The 18,549-nt window shown below is 41.1% G+C and overlaps 1 protein-coding gene across 1 annotated transcript; it reads left to right on the forward strand.

Moving 5' to 3' along the window:
- The first annotated feature begins 4,730 nt into the window (after positions 1-4,730).
- Positions 4,731-13,954, forward strand: ZNF483 (zinc finger protein 483). Its single transcript, XM_077769793.1, has 5 exons — positions 4,731-5,121; positions 6,796-6,884; positions 8,059-8,185; positions 8,571-8,666; positions 12,405-13,954. The coding sequence occupies exons 1-5, from the start codon at positions 4,734-4,736 to the stop codon at positions 13,952-13,954; spliced, it is 2,250 nt and encodes a 749-aa protein (XP_077625919.1). The 5' UTR covers positions 4,731-4,733.
- Positions 13,955-18,549: the final 4,595 nt, after the last annotated feature.

Raw genomic sequence — 18,549 nt, forward strand, 5'->3', positions numbered from 1 at the left:
TCTAAAACTGTCTCTCATCTCCAACTTAAATGCTCAGGATGGCTAGAATAGAATTCCAGGTTGGAAAAACCGCTTCTCATAATTTCAAAGGTACTGCTCAATTTTTTCTACCTTCCACAATGCCTCGTTTCCTTGGCTCAGCTAGCTCTGCTAGCCTTCAGGGGGTAGTGCTTTGCCTTAGGATTTTATTCAGGCGCACAAAGCTATTTTACTTCATTAGTCACATTTTTTACATTTCTAAAAATCCACTTGAAGAAATTGACCATTATGTTTTCCAATTTCCTATACCCAAGGAATATCTTTTCCTAGAATTTGGGACCAGAAAAATATTGGACTCTCAGGGGAAACGTCTATGCCGTCTTTTATGAGACAATGGGCATTAAGTAACCCATTGTGATTCATTTTCTGCCTTGACTGTTATTGTCCAATTGAATTAAACTCTCATACCATATTCATTTGTATCCTCCGACGTTTAATAAAAGTGAATAAATGTGAAGAAGCAGCCAAAGGGAAGGCAACTATTTTGTCAGCTGTTGCAACACTGGAGTCTGAAGGGATAGAAACAGATAATTCCTTTCAACATCAACATCACATTGTAATAATCTATTTCTAGATGGGCTAGATATCAGCGCAGCCATCTTTACAAAATATAATCTTCCATATAGTGCATCATTTTGATCATTTCTCTCTTCTTACTCATCCATATTTACAATAAATCACGAAATCCCACTACTACTATGTCCTGGGTCTTTTTTAGTTCACCATGTTTAGACCACCTTCATCATCTCACCTGGATTATTGCACGACATCCTAACAAAACTAGTGTTTTTGCTTCCAGCCTTACCTCTTTCCAATCTCTTCTCCATCCTGGGGCCAAAACAGCTGAAAAACAAACAAAAAGCCCACTTTGTTGAATAAATATTCCTTAGCATGCTTACTGGGACTAGAGATCCCACCAGATTGCTACAAGTGAAACTAATTGTTTTGTGGTTTTTCTCTTTCTTTACTCATGCACAACCCACCACTCTTTACCGTGATGGTTGCTTTTCATCGAAAGTTAGTTTGGTCACCAGTTCCAAGGAGTCATTTATTCCTGGTAATATATTCATATGTAGCATGTCACTTAATTACAGAACATTCCAACTAGTGTAGTGTTTCTCAAAGCATAGTCCAGGGATCATCCACAATGGGTTGTAGAGGGGAGGGTCCCAAAATTTGTACTCAAATGAAGAATATCATGTGCTTTTAAGGTACACACTGTTTGAGAACCACTAATTAAAGTTTCTCTGACTTGTCCAGTTAAACTTATGAGCCAATTTTATTTCATGTCCCTCTGCTTTCTCCGGCTTCTCTTGATGTTCCATTTTCAGCCTGACGAGGAGAGGTGGGTAGAAGAGAAGAACATGTACTCAGACTTGGGACTGGGATAGCTTCTTTTTGACTGCGAGCAGTTTCTTCAGCTTGCTTTGCTGCCTGTGAGATGAACCCAGTGGTTCATTTAGTTGAGCCTACTCTGTCCTCTTAAAGTCTCAGGGCCCTGACTCACCCGGCTCTCGCAACCTAGAATGTTTTTCTCTCCCAACTCACTCCACCCTTCCAAAAGTCATCTAGTCATTAGAACCCTCCAAACAATCCTTCCTGAGTTCCTCAGCCCTTTTTTGCAAGGCCCCCAGTAATCTGTACAAGTGCCCATTCCTAAATTCAACAATTCTACTGAGCACCTACTAAGCACCAAGTACTGTTCCAAGGTCTGGAGATTATGTCTCATGGAACAAGATAAAAGATAAAAATCCTTACTCTTGTGGAATTGGTATTCTATTGAAGAAAGACAGACAAAAACAAAGAAACAAAAAAAAAACAAGACAATAAATAGTAAATTAGAAAATTGTATGTTAGAAACGGATATCGGAGTAGAGAGGGATGGGGTTCCAATTTAAGCAGTGTGGTGGTAGGAGAGCTTCACTGAGAAGGTATGACATTAAAGGGTAGGAGAGTGAGCCACATGGCCACCTACTTGAGGACCAGGCAGCCAGAAATGCCAGGCAGGTTCGAAGGAGAGGGAGAGCAAGGAGGCCATTGTGACTGCAGTAGGGAAGCCCAGGAAGAGGTCAGGGAAGTTATGACTGACCAGATTCTATCCAGTTTTGTTAGCCACTGTTAAAATTTGGGTTTTTTACTCTGAGAGGAATGGGAAGCCTTTGGAGGGTTTTAAGCAGAGGAGGGACATAATCTGTTTTACGTTTTTTAACCATCGCTCTGGCTGCAGTGTAAAGAATAGACAAGGGGAAACAAGTGCATTCAACAGGCTATTGCAATAACCCAGGGGACGCATGATGGTGGTTTGCACCATGGTGACAGATGTAAAAGTCATAAAATTAATATTTGTTAAATTCGAGTTGCGGTACTAATTACGGCTTACATAGAATGCATCACTAATGTGCTTCTGCAGGGGGTTTTCCAGCCTGGATTTCAGGGAATGGTAGGTAGAGGAAGGAGGAGGGATGGTTTGAGGTTACCTAGGAGACCGAGCATCATAAATCTGAAAACCTGAGATGGTTCTAGGCCTTTAGGCCTCTGGCGCAGCAAGAATTCTGTGGCCGAGCCCACCAGCCGTTTCCCAATGACCATGCGCAACCGGCCAGGTGGGAGCCTATGGAAAACACAGGACGTTCGCAAAGCGGGACAAACGCATTCCGGGAATCGTAGTTCTGCCCCATTGCGCAGGCGCAGTGGCTCCTCGCGGGCTTGCGCGCGCAGCTCCTCCAGGACCAGCTTCTAGAAGCCCATTGCGGTGGCGTTGGTCCTGACTGCGGGTGCTGATGCAGGTAGCGGTGGTCCCGGGCCCCTGACTTGGGGGCTGCGGCCAGGTCGCCGGCTCCGAGGATGCACCTGCAGCGGGTGCATCTCGGGTGCATCCTTGNGCTTCTGGGGGAGGTGGGCACTGTCCTGCATGAAGGAGCTTTCCTCCATCCCGTCCCTGCGCCCATTCTCCCGCAACTTGGGTACGCGGACAGTTTGGGCGGGAAAATTCCTTTATGAGTGTGCGTTGGGGGAGGGAGCAGTGCGGTGACTGCAGGATGTTTAGCAGCATCCCTAGGTCTACCGGGTAGGTAGGTACCACTAGCACTCCTTCTCCAGTCGTGAGAACCAGAATGTCTTCAGCCGCCCTCTTCCCCCTTTGAGAACCTATTCCTGCCTGCGTCACATTTTCTCGGAGCCTCTATTGTAGACTCCCTGGAGACCTAGACGAGTGTGTTTAGTCACCGCAGAGCCCCAGGTGCTCAGCGCGGCGCCAGGTACGTGGTAGGCGCCTAATTGGCGAAGGAGTAAATGACGTCATGTATACGTGGTAGGCTCTCTGCTCAGAGGTGGGAAATGACTGGTATCATAAGAGGAGAGGGCTTTCCCTTGCCGCATTGTAGTGCATCTCAGACTGTATTTTTTTAATCTCCTGGGTGCTCTCTGAGGGTGGGGACCCTGCCTGATCTGTCCACGCTTGTCTTCGTAGTGTCCTGATCTTCAGTTATTTGCAGAATGAAAGTATGCGTGTAACACACGATAGGCTCTGTGCAAAAGAGCACTTGAGGATCAGAGAAAGCTTTGTGCAAGAGGCGACAGTTGAAAGGAGTCGTTTTGTAGGATGAGTAAAAGTTTGGTAGGAGAGGGAAAGAAGGCAGTATTCCTAAGAGGGAGCTGCACTAGTGCAAAGGTTGGCTTTTTTTATGGCTTCTGCATCCATCAGGGGCAGCTAGAGCTCAAGAGGTGAGGTCCTCAGGGCAGGGTCTCTAGATCACCCATACATGGCCTCTGCATTTGAATTTCACCTTGAGACAGTTGGGGACTGATAGGACCCTGTTTTGCAAAGTAGAAGGAATCCTTAGGCTGCAGTGTGAGACTGGATTGAAAAACTGTACATTTGTAGTTTAAGTAGGATCAGGGCATCTGGGTGGTTCAATCGGTTGAGGGTCCGACTTCAGCTCAGGTCATGATTTTGCAGTTGGTGAGTTCGAGCCCCACATTGGGCTCTATGCTGACAGCTTGGAGCCTGGAGCCTGCTCCGGATTCTGTGTCTCCCTCTCTCTTCCTGCTCCTCCCCAACTCACGTTCTGTCTCTCTCTGCCAACGATAAATAAGCATTAAAAAAACCACAACAACATGATAGAATGGACATTTATTTTTAGGAAGTAAAACTGCCAGAACTTGGTGGTTGGTTACGTGAAAAAATTTGAGAGGCAAATATGAAATCGGGCTTCTGAGTGAAATGTATGGAAATGTGTGGCCATTCACAGCATCAGGACAGGATGTTGAATAAATTTGTGACTGGGTTTTCTTGTAGCAGTGTGCCTTTTCTGATGTGTTTTGCGTATGAGGAGTCTTTAGTCTGCAGAAACCGTTTCCTTGGTGAATATCTTTAATTCCCCTTAAATTACTCCCCAGCTTTTCCCTTGCAAGGAAAATTATTCCTTTAATATAGCAGTTGGGCGGCCCTCTGTATATGTCTATGTCTGTGAACCAAACCAAGAACAACGTTTTTAGGAGTAATTGTCTTACCTGCCTAATATCTTCTGTTTCTTGACAGTTTCTGCAAGACCATAAGCTGAATGCTGGGAACCCTTGATATTTTGCTGTCCCTAGTGCCTGTCGGCGGAGTGTACTGTTAATTCACTTAGAGTCTAAAGGGGACTGTATTCCTGCTGGTGATTCATATTGCCAGCTGTAGTACCTTGAACGAGATGACAGCCATCTCCCCAGACTCTCAAACTCTGGCCTCAAGTGAACCAAACAAGGTCCTAAGAATGGATACTCCTGGGGATCAAGAAGCTATCCGGAGAGGAGACACGACTGACCCAGAGACTTTCAGACAGAGGTTCAGGTGGTTTCGTTACTCCGAAGTGGCTGGACCCAGAAAAGCCCTGAATCAGCTCTGGGAGCTCTGCATTCAGTGGCTGAGACCAGACATCCACACGAAAGAACAGATATTAGAGCTTTTGGTGTTTGAGCAATTCCTGACTGTTTTGCCTGGGGAGATCAGGATTTGGGTAAAGTCACAACATCCTGAGAATAGTGAGGAAGTGGTGACCCTCATAGAGGATTTGGCCCAAACACTTGAAGAAAAGGAAGGTGAGAATTATAGATTGTGGGAGGAAGAGGGAGAAATTTTCTCCAGGTGTGAAAGTAAACTCCCCCAAAGAAAGCAGTTGATTGCTAAAATTGGAGTCCAAGTTTGGGGTTGGGACTGGATTTGGCTCAGACTCACCTTTTACTGTAGAATCTTGGGCAAGCTCCATAACCTCTCCGAACTTTCATTTTTTTTAATCTGTAAAAAATGGGTTCCCATCTGCTCTAAGTCTTGTGAGGGCCAAACAGGACAAGGCATAATACTAATTTCTTTCCTTTTCCCCTTGATAAGAGGGAGTCTTAGAACATGGGAGAGAAGGAAATTATCTTAGTGTGTTTGGAGTTACAAGCATATCTTCCAGCCCAGGCCTCAACTTCTGCCTCCAGTGAGTGTAGGAACGCGTTTCCAGAACGGGGCTGCCCGATAGCTGCAATGATGGAAATGTGTTCTGCACTATTTTGTGCTTCAGATTGAACATATGAAATGTGGCTAAGGAGTTGAATCTCAAACTAAATTCAGATTGCCATACAAGGTGAGCAGCTACCCTGTTGGAGAGTGCAGTTCCACAGCCTTAGGGGAGGAACAGCTGACTTATATCTTTATAATTACATTATTATAAATGCATGAAATACAAACTATGAATTATAGCTCATCCTTGTAAGATATTGGTAAAAAGACTTTTAGGATAGATGGCCCTTTGAAGGCCATGTGGTTCAACTTTTATAAGATCCCTCTAATATCCTACAGTGTTCCAATATGTGTAGCATATGAGTTACCATAAGACTCTCAGTACGCACGTACAAGAGTTTGTATTCTATCCAGAGTTCCAAGATAGGGGAATGGCACTTACCACCACAGACTTGAATTGTGCTTGCACAGCTGAAGGTACAGTCAACATCTGGGTTTCCTGACTTTTCTCTGACTTGTCTGTCATTGCCGTGTGGTGCTTCTCCACAATTAGGGCCTCTATATGGAAGCCCCTGCAGTAAAGAAGTTCATGAATCGATTGCTTTAGCTTTCTGTAAGAACAGTTTCCTCAAAATAGCCCCTTCTTTTTGATTATATAATTCTGATTCTTAATTTCTGTTGATTGTCTATAAGCTGCCTAAAGTTCTTTTCATAAGAAAGTGAAGCATGATTTAAAGAAACGCTTTTCTCTTACTAGAAGAAGGGCTGTTGACATCTCCAGGTATGTAATATAGTTAGCTGATGTGTTCAGATTCCTGATTTCTGTCTTTAGGAATCTGCTGGTGACCCCAGAAGAGGAGTCTGTTTCTGAGACCGGCTTCATTCTCTCTTTCAATAAATGACTCTGCAAGGCATTGTGCTAGGACTATGAAGAAAACAAATTAACGCATAAAACAAAACGCTGTTTTACCTTAAAACATCCTGTGACTATTAAAAAAAATTTAGTATACCATTTAAATTTATTAAAACTGTAGGTTTATGAATTGAATGAAATCAGTTATTGTGAGCATAGGAATTGAAAGGCTATTTTATGGGGTAAAGGAAAGAGCTTGGATTTTAAAAGGAGAGTGTATCTGTGGCTTTTATCTCTGTTTTATAGAGTGGGGGCGAAACTATTTCTTTTGACCTTTTTCTCCAGAGAGACCTGTAAGAATTTCTAATCTGAGGAATGCATTTGAAAGACTAGAGTGTTCTTCTCCCCTTCCTAGATCCAGCTTCTCAAGAGTCTGTTATTTCCCAAGAAGAGAACCCTGAAGAAAATAAAATGGTTTCTGTCCTTCCAAGCGCTGAGTCCCGGGTAAGCTTCCCTTCACTGGTTTTCATTCTTAAGTGAATACTTAACTGAGCTCCTACAGAGTGGTATAAAAATATTAGAGTAAAGAAGACAGTCTCTTTTTCTTCACATTCTTCAAGCTCATCCTTCAGATGCTGTTTTATTTCAGTTACCAAAATTTATCACAAGTCTGATGCTAATAAAAAAAAGTAACAGCTCTGTGGGGCACCTGGGCGGCTTAGTCGGTTAAGTGTTGAACTTCAGCTTAGATCATGATCTCACTGTTCATGAGTTCAAGCCCCACGTTGGGTTTTGTGCTGACAGCTCATAGCCTAGAGATGGCTTCAGATTCTGTGTGTGTGTGTCTCTCTCTGCCCCTCCCCTGCTTGCACTCTGTCTCTCTCTCTCAAAAATAAACAAACATTTAAAAAATTATTAAAAAAACAACAAAAAATATTTACTAAAATTCTAAAATTATTCTTTTTTTTTTTTTTAAATGATTTTATTTATTTCTGAGAGAGAGACAGGGTGAGCAGGGGAGGAACAGCGAGAGAGGGAGACACAGAATCCGAAACAAGCTCCAGGCTCTGAGCTGTCAGCACAGAGCCTGACATGGGGCTTGAACCCACAAACTGTGAGATCATGACCTGAGCTGAAGTCAGATGCTTAATCAACTGAGCCACCCAGGCGCCCCTTGATAAAATTAGTCAAGTGAAAATAAGGTTATATTTTCTTAACAGAATAAAAAATCTCCAGCTGAACAGTGTTGGAAAATAAAAAGCAACTCTCACAATGCCTATAAAAAGATACGGATGTCTAATCATGCTTCTGTTAATGAGTATTTCTTGACTATTCTAGCCAATGCAGTAAGATAAAAAGGAAATGAGGTAAGTATTGGTGTGAAAGAGGCAAGTGTGTGTTATTTGCAGATAACGTGGTCTATTTGTAAACCTCTGAGAATCAACTGAATAAGTACTAAAACTCGCATAATAGTTGAGAAAAGTGGCTGGTTACAAATCAGTAAGCTTCCTATAGACCAATAATTACTGGTTAGAAGATAAAAATTCTTATTTACAGTAGTAAATAATACTGCTAAAATACACGGATGATGGCTCCCAAAAGTATGACCACTTCTTAATCCGTAGAACCTGTGAATGTTAAGCCAGTGCAAAAAGGCTGTATTTCCTGTGTTTGTTAGGAATCCATAACATTCAAGGATGTGGCTGTGAACTTTTCCAGAGGAGAGTGGAGGAAACTGGAGCCTTTTCAGAAGGAGCTCTTTAAGGAAGTGCTACTGGAAAACTTTAGGAACCTAGAATTTCTGGGTAAAGATATCTCTTCCTTATGTAACATATAAGCTGTGTATCTCTTTGTTCACTGTTACTGAAAGGTAAATGCTATGAACTAAAAGTTGTGGCTGGGCCAAACAAGGTTGACCATGACTGATCCTAAGAGTTCTGAAAATGTACTTTTCTGCAGTGTTTTCTCCCAGAAAATGAGTTTCTGCTTCATTGAACTGGAAATGTTGAGTATCACTGTGCTGTCATCAAGGACATAGCTTCCTTGGTTTTCTTCTCATATTTCAGTGTGTTGATGTCTGTATGTAAAAGCATCTTCCCTTCCCTAGAGAACCAGAGGCTGTGTGTGAATGTTGGCTTATGTTTGTTCTATGCAGAAAACAGTCATTTGCTATTCTTTCTCTATGAGCAGGCTTTGCAGTTTCCAAATTAGATTTGATTTCCCAGCTTAAGTGGGTTGAACTGCCATGGCTGCTGGAAAAAGAAGTCTCAAAAGGCTCCAGACCAGGTGAGTTGGTGAAAAACAGACAAAGAAATTAAAACAGTTGTTTAACCAAGTCATTTGTGAAGAGCTTTTGAAACGTTGCATGGGTTAGATAGATGCTAAAGTGGAAAGGTGATTAGAACATACCCCTTGCCTTCCTGGTATATTCATTTTAGTGGGGAGACTGTGGGTCCTCTAAGAAGCAGATGCCAAGACATGATTAGCTATGCCAGAGACTTACTGGGGAGAATTCCAGTGAAGAATTCCAGAGAAATCCAGGGGATTACTGGAAGAGGCTGGGGAAGCTGTCAGAGCATAATGTGAGTGTAACACCTATGAATGAGAGAAGGAAGGGAGAAAGGTTGGGTAAGGAAGTGTCGTCTTAGACTGAAATGCTGTTTAAGAAAGTTTGGGCAACAGGGCGCCTGGATGGCTCACTTGGTTGAGCATCCAACTCTTAATTTTGGCTCAGGTCATGATTTCACCATTCGTGAGCTCAAGTCCCATATTGGGCTCTGTGCTGACAGCACGGAGCCTGCTTCACACTCTCTCTCCCTCTCTGTTCTTACCCCACTTGTGCTCTTTCTCAAAATAAAGAAGGAAACAAACAAACAAACAAATAGACTTAAAAAAAAAAAAGTTCTGGCAAGGCCAAAAAGTGGAATCACCTGCCCATCAGGTTGCTGAGTCTCACAAGAAATGGGCCTCCCCAAGTGTCCCTGCTGTACTTGCTGTGGACTGGGAGCCGCTTATGGGAAAGTGGCCTTGTCGTAAATGCGGTGGTGGATGCTCAGGGCAGCTGCAGGGGCTAGTAAGTAAGCACCCCAGACTTGGAGATCTGCAAGGTGCTTCTCTGTGGGTGCTGTAATACGGGTGTCAGAACAGAAGGTTTAATGAAGGAATGTGTGCTATAGTTCGCATGCAGAAGGAGCGATGGGAAATACAGGAGCAGCGGCTTATTTCTCATTTAAGCTGAATCTTGAAGGATAAGTAGGAATTCATCCCAGTGGACAACGTGTAGAGTTTAGGCTCTTTTTTTGTTGAAAAAAACGTTACACGAATAGGTATATATTTAAATATATAGACATACATTGATTTTTTAATGTCTGGAGAATTTTCGTGTTCACCTTGGTTGTCTTTGAGGGGTTACATTTTTTTCTTTGTTCTGCTCTTATATTTAATAAATGTATTAAATTTACATTTAAAAATAATTTATTACAATACCTTTTTTTATTTTAAAGAAAAAATATCTTAGCTCTATTCCACCGTTTATTTAATATAATTTTTTTTAAGTTTGTTTATTTTGAGAGAGACAGAGCATGAGGTGGAGAGGGGCAGAGAGAGAGAAAATCCCAAGGAGGCTCTGCAGGGTCCTCACAGAGCCTGACGTGGGGCTCGAACTCACAAAACTGAGATTGTGACCTGAACCAAAATCAAGAATTGGATGTTTAACCAACTGAGCTACCCAGACACCTCTTAGCTCTATTCCATCTTTTTTAAATTTTATTTTATTTTCAATATTTTTATTTAATTTTGAGAGAGAGCTACAGAGCATGAGCAGGGGAGGGGCAGAGAGAGAGAGGGAGACACAGAATCCATAGGAGGCCCCAACGCGGGGCTCAAACCCACAAACTGAGATCACGACCTGAGCTGAAGTCCTAGGCTTAACTGACTGAGCCACCCAGATGCCCCGTCTCTATTCCATCTTAACCAAAGTCAACCTATTGGCTCTTTTCAATATAGATATGTAAATAAAGAGTATTATGTTTAATATAAATGGTTTAAATATGTGCCCCTCCACCCCAGAATTATCCCACATCCACCCCATGTAGATGTACACCTTGTTTAAAAAGTTATTTACAACAGACTGGAGAAAAAACTCTGATGGGCAAAGCAGAGTCAATACCTGTAATTTATAAAATAACCTAAGGAAGTCAGCAAGGAACTGATTTTTGTAATGCTGAATCTGTTAGAAAAATGGGCAAAGAACTTGAGTAGATAGCTGACAAAAATAACTGACAGAACTAAAATTTAAATAGTTGCAAACTTAAAAAAACAGTTCCAAGTCACTGGTCAGCAGTAAAATACACATTTAAAGCAGCAGGTCTGCTTATCCATCAAATTTGTAAAGATTCAAAGAAAGATCATTTGACCAGGGAGGAGGACTCAGGTACTTGTGTTTATCATGTCTCATATGGTGGTAAAACTTTTCTACCCTTGGTTCAGTAACTCCACTTTTATGACTGTTTTCCTAGGAAATACTAATCATTTGATAAACCTTCAGTATGGGAATGATTCAACTGTAATGCATCTTAATGATGACTTATTAATGATTCACATCATTCTTATGAAGAATTATCAGTGAGATGGGAAGGAATTATGAATGAAAAAAGTAACACTACATGTTATACATAGTTTTATATTTAAATGTATAGGAAAGCTTTATTCTAAAATATAGAGAAAAGTTTCTTTAAAAAATACACAATTTTTAACAACGATTAGCTTCTGGGTAATAGAATTTTCGTATTTTATAGTTAGCTCTTTCAAAAATAATTTCCTGAGGGACACATGGGTGCCTTAGTCCATTAAGCATCTGACTCTTGGTTTGGGCTCAGGTCGTGATCTCATGGTTTGTGAATTTGAGTCCTGCATCCAGCTTAGAATTCTCTCTCTCTCTCTCTCTCTCTACCCCTCCCCCACTTGTGCTCATGATCTCTCTAAAACAAATATTAAAATATAATAATTTATGAAAGTAACAGTGCAATCTCAAGTTGAATGATAATGGCTAGTAAATGAATTCAGAGTTCTGAGAAGAGTGTAAATAGAATATGGTATTAGAGAAGGCTGTGGAGATTGTGGGACTTGACCCCTAGGCCCTGTCAAATTTATGTGCTTGTAATAGTGAATAGTTGAATAGTGCATAGTGAATGCTTGGGATTGCATTTGAGGTAGTATGAAGACTGAGAGAACAGGATTGAGAATACCATAGTGTTGTAGGGACAGCAAATGGATGCCTGAGTAGAGCGTATCCATAAGATTGGTAGGGCCAGACTGTGGTAACCTTTGAAAGTCTAGCGTAGTTGATGTTGTGTGCCTGTGATGTGATCAACATTTTCTATAAACTTAGTGCTATTTGGCTGCTTTGAGAAGCAGTTTGGTAGAGGGATCAAAAGAACGGGCTTTGATAAATAAACATTTTTTAAAAATAAAATGATTAAAAAATAGATTATGGGCTTTGGTGCCAGACTAGATTAAAACCTGCCACTGACAATACATGTGACCTTGGGTAAGCTCCTTACACTCCATGTGCCTAGGTTGTCACATCCACAAAACAGGGATAATAACAGGACCTGCTTTATAGGGTTGTTGTGAAGATGAAGTGAAATACAAGTGCCTGATGTGGGACCTGGCGTTTACTAAGGATTCAGTAAATGTTTGCACTGTCATTATTATTTGGAAAGAGGATAGACTGGAACTAGAGTAAGGTCGAACCTATTAGAGAAATTTGCAATGAGGATAAGAACGTGCGTCTTTATTCTAACTATAAAGCACAAACTCTTCGTTTTCCTCAGTATTTTTCCTAACCCTGTATTTACCTAGTTTCTCTCTATTACTTTTTTCTTTGTTTTGGACGATTCTGAGAACCGTCCAAGCCATGCTCCTACTGTTCATAGTCCTTACTATCTCTCTTCCTGCTTCAGTCCCAAATATGATAGCTTCCTTTACTACAACAGGACATACCCTATTTATTATTTCTTTTAGAGTGTGAAGCTAGAGGTGAACTGAAGGAATCCTTTCGAAATCAAGATGCTCTCCTGGATGAATCAACTTTAAATAAAATAATAGAAAGATGCCTAATGGGTGGGGATCATGGCTTGATGGGAGAATCCCGGAAGCGTAGCAGTAAGGAACATTCACAAGGTGCAGTCACACAAAAGAAATCTCATGGGAGAGGCAGTAAGGGTGAGGAATTTGACCCAGAAAAGAGCCCCTTTGGAAGTAATTTCAAACAAACCTCGGACATAATTAAACATCTGAGAGTCTACTTAAGGAAGAAATCTCGGAAGTATAACGAATGCAAGAAACCCTTCAGTTTTCATTCAGATCTTATGAACCGCAAAGAGCACACTGGAGAAAAGCCACGGAAATGTAACGAAGGCAGGAAAGGCCTAGGTCACTCTTCATCTCTTAATGAACATCAGAAGCATCAGAAAATCAGTAGGAATTTGGGGAGGAAGGCCCAGAAATGCAGTAACTGTGGGATAGCCTTTACGCGAAGCCTGTCCCTTACTAAGAGAAGAAACTGCACTATATGTGAAAAATGTTGGAAAAATTTACATCAAGATGCAACCTCAGATAAAGATGAGGGAGCTGAGATGGGAGAGAAGACCCACAAATGTAGCAAATGTGGAAAAGCCTTCGGCTATAGTGCCTCCCTGACCAAACACAGGAGAATTCACACAGGGGAGAAACCCTATATGTGCAATGAATGTGGAAAAGCTTTCAGTGACAGCTCATCCCTCACACCGCATCACCGAACTCATAGTGGAGAGAAACCCTACAAATGTGATGATTGTGGAAAAGCTTTCACCCTGAGTGCCCACCTCATTAAACATCAGAGAGTTCATACTGGAGAAAAACCCTACAAATGTAAAGAATGCGGGAGACCCTTCAGTGACAGTTCATCTCTTATTCAACATCAGCGAATTCATACTGGAGAAAAACCCTACACATGTAACAATTGTGGAAAGTCCTTCAGTCACAGCTCATCCCTTTCCAAGCATCAGAGGATTCATACTGGAGAGAAACCCTATAAATGTGGTGAATGTGGAAAAGCCTTTAGACAGAATTCTTGCCTTACTCGACATCAGAGAATCCACACTGGAGAAAAACCCTATTTGTGTAATGACTGTGGGATGACTTTCAGCCATTTTACATCTGTCATTTATCATCAGAGGCTTCATTCGGGGGAAAAACCCTACAAGTGTACCCAGTGTGAGAAAGCCTTCCCTACCCATTCACTCCTCAGTCGTCATCAGAGAATTCATACTGGTGTAAAACCTTACAAGTGTAAAGAGTGTGGAAAATCGTTCAGTCAGAGTTCATCTCTCAATGAACATCATCGAATTCATACCGGAGAGAAGCCCTATGAATGTGACTACTGCGGAGCGACTTTCAGCCGGAGCTCAATCCTGGTGGAACACCTAAAAATCCATACCGGGAGGAGAGAATATGAATGTAACGAATGTGAAAAGACATTTAAGAGTAACTCAGGCCTCATCAGACATCGGGGATTTCACTCTGGAGAGTAATTCTTGAAATACTGTAAGGTGGCGGGGGTGGGAGGGTGGAATATCACCAAATTGTCCCTTATTAAAAACCTGGGGTGTAAACTACCACAGCATTGATCCGCAGCCACCACTTTGATGGGTTGGCAGCTAGGAAAAACACTTTTTCCCATGCGCACTTTGGCAAATCATAATTCGGGTTGGTAAAATCACATTGAAAGTGAACACAGGACAAGATGACCAATGATTCTAGAAGGCCAAATGCACATTTAAAAATCAAGAAGAGGTGCATGGGACCCACTTAACCTTTTTCTTCCCCAAGAAGTTTCTCTCTTTTAGCTTCTAGCAAGAACTGGTCGAGATCTGTTCCAGTTTGCCAACCACTTTGCTATGTCACCTTGGGGCACGTCATTTGCCCTTTCTAAATTTGAGTTTCTTTACTGGCACAGTGAAGGGACGAGGGCTCATAATTTCTAAGTTTACCTCTGATCCTGTCTGAAGCTGTGGGAAGAAGCTGAACACTTTTGATTCATTGGAATTTTCAAGTTTCTGTGGTAGGAAATTCCTTAAGATCCTGAGCTTCTAGCTTAGTGAGAATGAAGTATACTCTTTGAATACTTGAATACATTGGAATTTTCAAGTTGCTGTGCTAGGAAATTACTCACTTAAAATCTAGCTTCTAGCTCAGTGAGAATAAAGTATACTCTTTGAATACTTGACACTGAATCCCTAGATCATCAGCAGGAACAAGTCAGTGAAGCTCACACAGGTGTGTCTTCAGGGAGTGTTTTCATTGGACAAAATACCTCAACTTGTTTTTCCTCTGGGCTTCGGTTAGGGGCTTAGGGAACTAGAGGGTGTTCACAGGAACCGTCTCACTCGAGAGAGTAGCAGTCCTGGGAAAATAGGTTGGGGCTGGGGAGGGGGGTGGGGGGAGGAAACAGGTGCTGAAAGCAGAGCTATTCTGGATGGATTGTCTTTTGCAAAATAGAATTCTATTTTTTTAAAAGTTTGCTTATAGTAAGTACAGCTCCTTGTAATCAGAGCGCAAACATTGTGTATGGCAGAGGTCACAAGCTAAGAATGGGCCGTTCGATACGTTTTATTTGGTCTGCACGGTAAGGTGTGTGTGTGTATGTGTGTGTTTGTGGAGTAAGTTGTCACTATTTAAAAATTTGATTTCCTATTTAAAAAAAAAAAAGGGCTTGCCTTGAATAATTGCAAGGGCTGACCACACTGGCCCATGTTTCAGTGGAGTAGTCAGCTGGTTTAGGGTGGCGCCTGCTGCCCTTACGTGAGGAATCCACTCCTACTTGCCAAGTTCTCTCATTTATAGGACCCGACTTGCCCACTATAGGAACTTGATGTTATGATCCCCTACCATCTGGAGAATGCATATTCTAACATTTAAAGAGACTCTATTGATAGTAAAATTCAAGAAAAGAATGTAGAAATCCCACAAAATAACTTCTCAGTTAACATTTTTTGTTGAAATGGGACCTGAAAGGAATAGAGTGTGCAGATATTAGTCGAGTGTTCCTTAGATATCTCATTGGTGGAGTGTGAATAATAATTTCTAACTGAAAAAGGAACTAACACCCAGAATCAGAGTTAGTTCTCAAGTGATGGGGTTCTGCAGGCACCCTACTGATTCAACAGTAGCACCAGAAAGTTCCTCAAGTTGAAATTTGAGGCAGCTGTAACATGAAAGAATGAAACCAGAAAACTTAGGGCTTATGGAAGAAGATCCTTCATGCTTATTGGAGACTCAGCAAGATTGGCTGTGATTTAATGGGTGTGGGTTTGCAATAATGCTACCTCTGTCCATTCTCTTGTTTTCTTCCTTGAACCCCAACTCTCCCCACCCTAAAGCTTGTAGTTCAGATACTGCTGGGTGATAAATTGGTCTGCATAATTAATTGCTCAGTGGACCAACAGACATTCTAACCATGAAAGGAATGTGGTTTATGAGAATCATTCATCCTGTGAATATATATAAACCCTGGTTTCTTTTTTTCAAAAAGATACAATGTGTAAAGGGAAGTATATAAAATTCTTGAGAAGCTTGTTCCAGGATGTTTACTAGTTCATTCTCCAGTATTCTTAAGAGGATGTTTATACCATTGTTAGTTGGGAATCTGGAACATAGTTTTTTATAACCAGTTTATTGGGGTGTACGTTACATCTAAAAGTCATTTCAAGGGTACAATTGAGTGAGTTTTGGCAGATTGACTGAGTTGTGCAGTCCTCACCATACTCCATTTTTAGAACATTTTATAACCTCAGATTCCTTGTGCCCACTTGCAATTAATCCCTGTCCCTACGCTTAGTCACGGGCAACCACTCCTCCGTTTACGCTGTCTGTAGAGTTGCCTTTTCGGGACATTTTATATAAATGGGATCGTATGTGGTCTTTTGTTTTTCATTAACATGTTTCTGATTTCGTAGCATATCAGTCTGTTGTTTTTATTGTTAAATAAGACCCTATTTTATGGGTACACCCTGTTTTGTCCATTCACAAGTTGAAGGACATTTGGGTTGTTTACAATTTTTGCCTGTTAAAAAAAATGCTGCTTTGAACATTGATGTGTAAGTCTTTCTGTGGACAGGTTTTCATTTTTCCTAGGTAGATGCCTGAGTGACTGACTCATCTGGTAAATTTTTGTTGAACATCTTAAGAAATTGCCAAATTGTTTTCTCAAGCGAGTGCATCATGTTGCATTCTGAGCAGCACTGTATGGTCCCCTATAATCCGGGAAATATAGATCCTAAAATCTAAAGAGATTGACAGTAACTAAAATTTAGGAAAAGAATGTAAAAATCATACAGAGTAATTCTTCAGTTTTCTTTGTGAAATTATACCTCAGGGGGATAGAGTGTGTAGATATTAGTGGATTTATTTCTTACGAATTTCATTGGCAGAGTCTGAGTAGTAATTTCTAACTGATGAGGCAGTGGAAGCCGAGTCCGTCAGGTATCTCTACATCCTCATAACCCTTGTTACATTGTCCGTTTTTATGAGAGCCCTCCTGGGTGTCAGAATGGTATCTCTTTGTGGTTTTAATTTGCGTTTCCCTGGTGGCTAATGATGGTGAGTCTTTTCATGTGCCCGTTAGCTATTTATGTATCTTTGGGGAAATATTTATTCAAGTGTTATTTTTTCTTCCATTTAAAAAATTGCCTTATTGAGCTGTCACGTTTTTTAGTCTATGTAAAATTCTTCTCTACAGTATGAATTCTCTAAAGATATGATGTACTAGCAACAGAGAGCACCTCAGGCCCTGCTGCGGGCTATTTATCAGAAGCTTTCAGTAACTACTTCTGCATAGTTGCTTAAAGGATATTTGATCCGAGCCATTATCCAATTACTTAAATTCATTTTTATGCCCTAGGAGCTCATCAAGAGATTTTAAAACTTTTTTTTGATTAATAGATTTGTTTTTATTAACTAGTATTTGACTTTATGCTATTTAGGTACATTGACGGGTATTAAAATCAGCCCTTTTTTTTTTTTTTTTTTTTCTAAAAAAATCAGCATTTTAACACATTCTACTTTAAAATGCAGACCTTGCTTTTAAAACTGTTTCTTCTTAAGGAGAGTTTCTCTTGAAGAAACTTGTTTCAGCTCACAGGACAAGATAAAAGCTTTTCCTGTCAGTGAGTCTACTTTTATTTACTTATTTTTTAATTCGTTTTGAGTGTGGTAAAGTACACAGAACATAAAGTTGACCATGTTAGCCCTTCTTGGGAGTACAGTTCAGGGGCGTGAGGTGCATTCACGTTGTTGTGTGATCTTCATGACTGTCTATCTCCAAACTTGCTGTGATCCCAAATGGATGCTTACTAAACAGTTACCCTCATTCTATCCTGCCCACAGCCCCTGATGACCACTCTTCAGCTTGCTGTCTCTCTCAATTTGAATATTTGTCCTTTTGTGTCTTTCACTTAGTTCTTTCACTGAGTTTTTTTTTCATGTTTTTAAGGTTCATGATGTAGTATGTGTCAGAATTTCATTTCTTCTTGAAGCTGACTAACATTTCATTGTTTGGATGTACTATGCTTTGTTTAGTCATCCATCCACGGACATTTGGATTGTTTCCGCCATTTTGGCTATTGTTAGTGGTGTAAAATAGAGTCCCTACTTTCAGTTCTTCACGGATGTTCTTAATAGTGTTCAGAATCATGACTCCATTCCAGAAGGTTTTCTGTTTACTTTGTCGAGTTCCATCAAAGGAATCACCGTCTATGGCAGCTACAGCCTTATGAAGTGTGTGTGTTAAATAAATAATAAGACCAGGAAGTTGAAATTAGGCCTTGCTCCAGGGGCTGCAGAGTAGATATGTTAGCAGTGATGAAAACAGCAATCTTGTACATCTTCATCAGAGCTCTTGGGTGACCAGCTAAATTGTCTTTGAGCAGTAATACTTTGAAGGAATTTATTTTTTTTTCTGAGCAGTAGATCTCAGTAGTGGACTTAATAAAATTTAGTAAAAACCATGTAGGAGGGGTGCCTGGGTAGTTCAGTCGTTAAACATCTGACTCTTGATTTTGGTTCAGGTCATGATCTCAAGGTTAGGGGATTGAGCCCCGCATGGGACTCTGCAGACGGCAGGGAGCCT

Source organism: Crocuta crocuta, unplaced genomic scaffold, assembly GCF_008692635.1.
Source record: "Crocuta crocuta isolate KB4526 unplaced genomic scaffold, BGI_CrCroc_1.0 scaffold95, whole genome shotgun sequence".
Classification (NCBI taxonomy): Eukaryota; Metazoa; Chordata; class Mammalia; order Carnivora; family Hyaenidae; genus Crocuta; species Crocuta crocuta.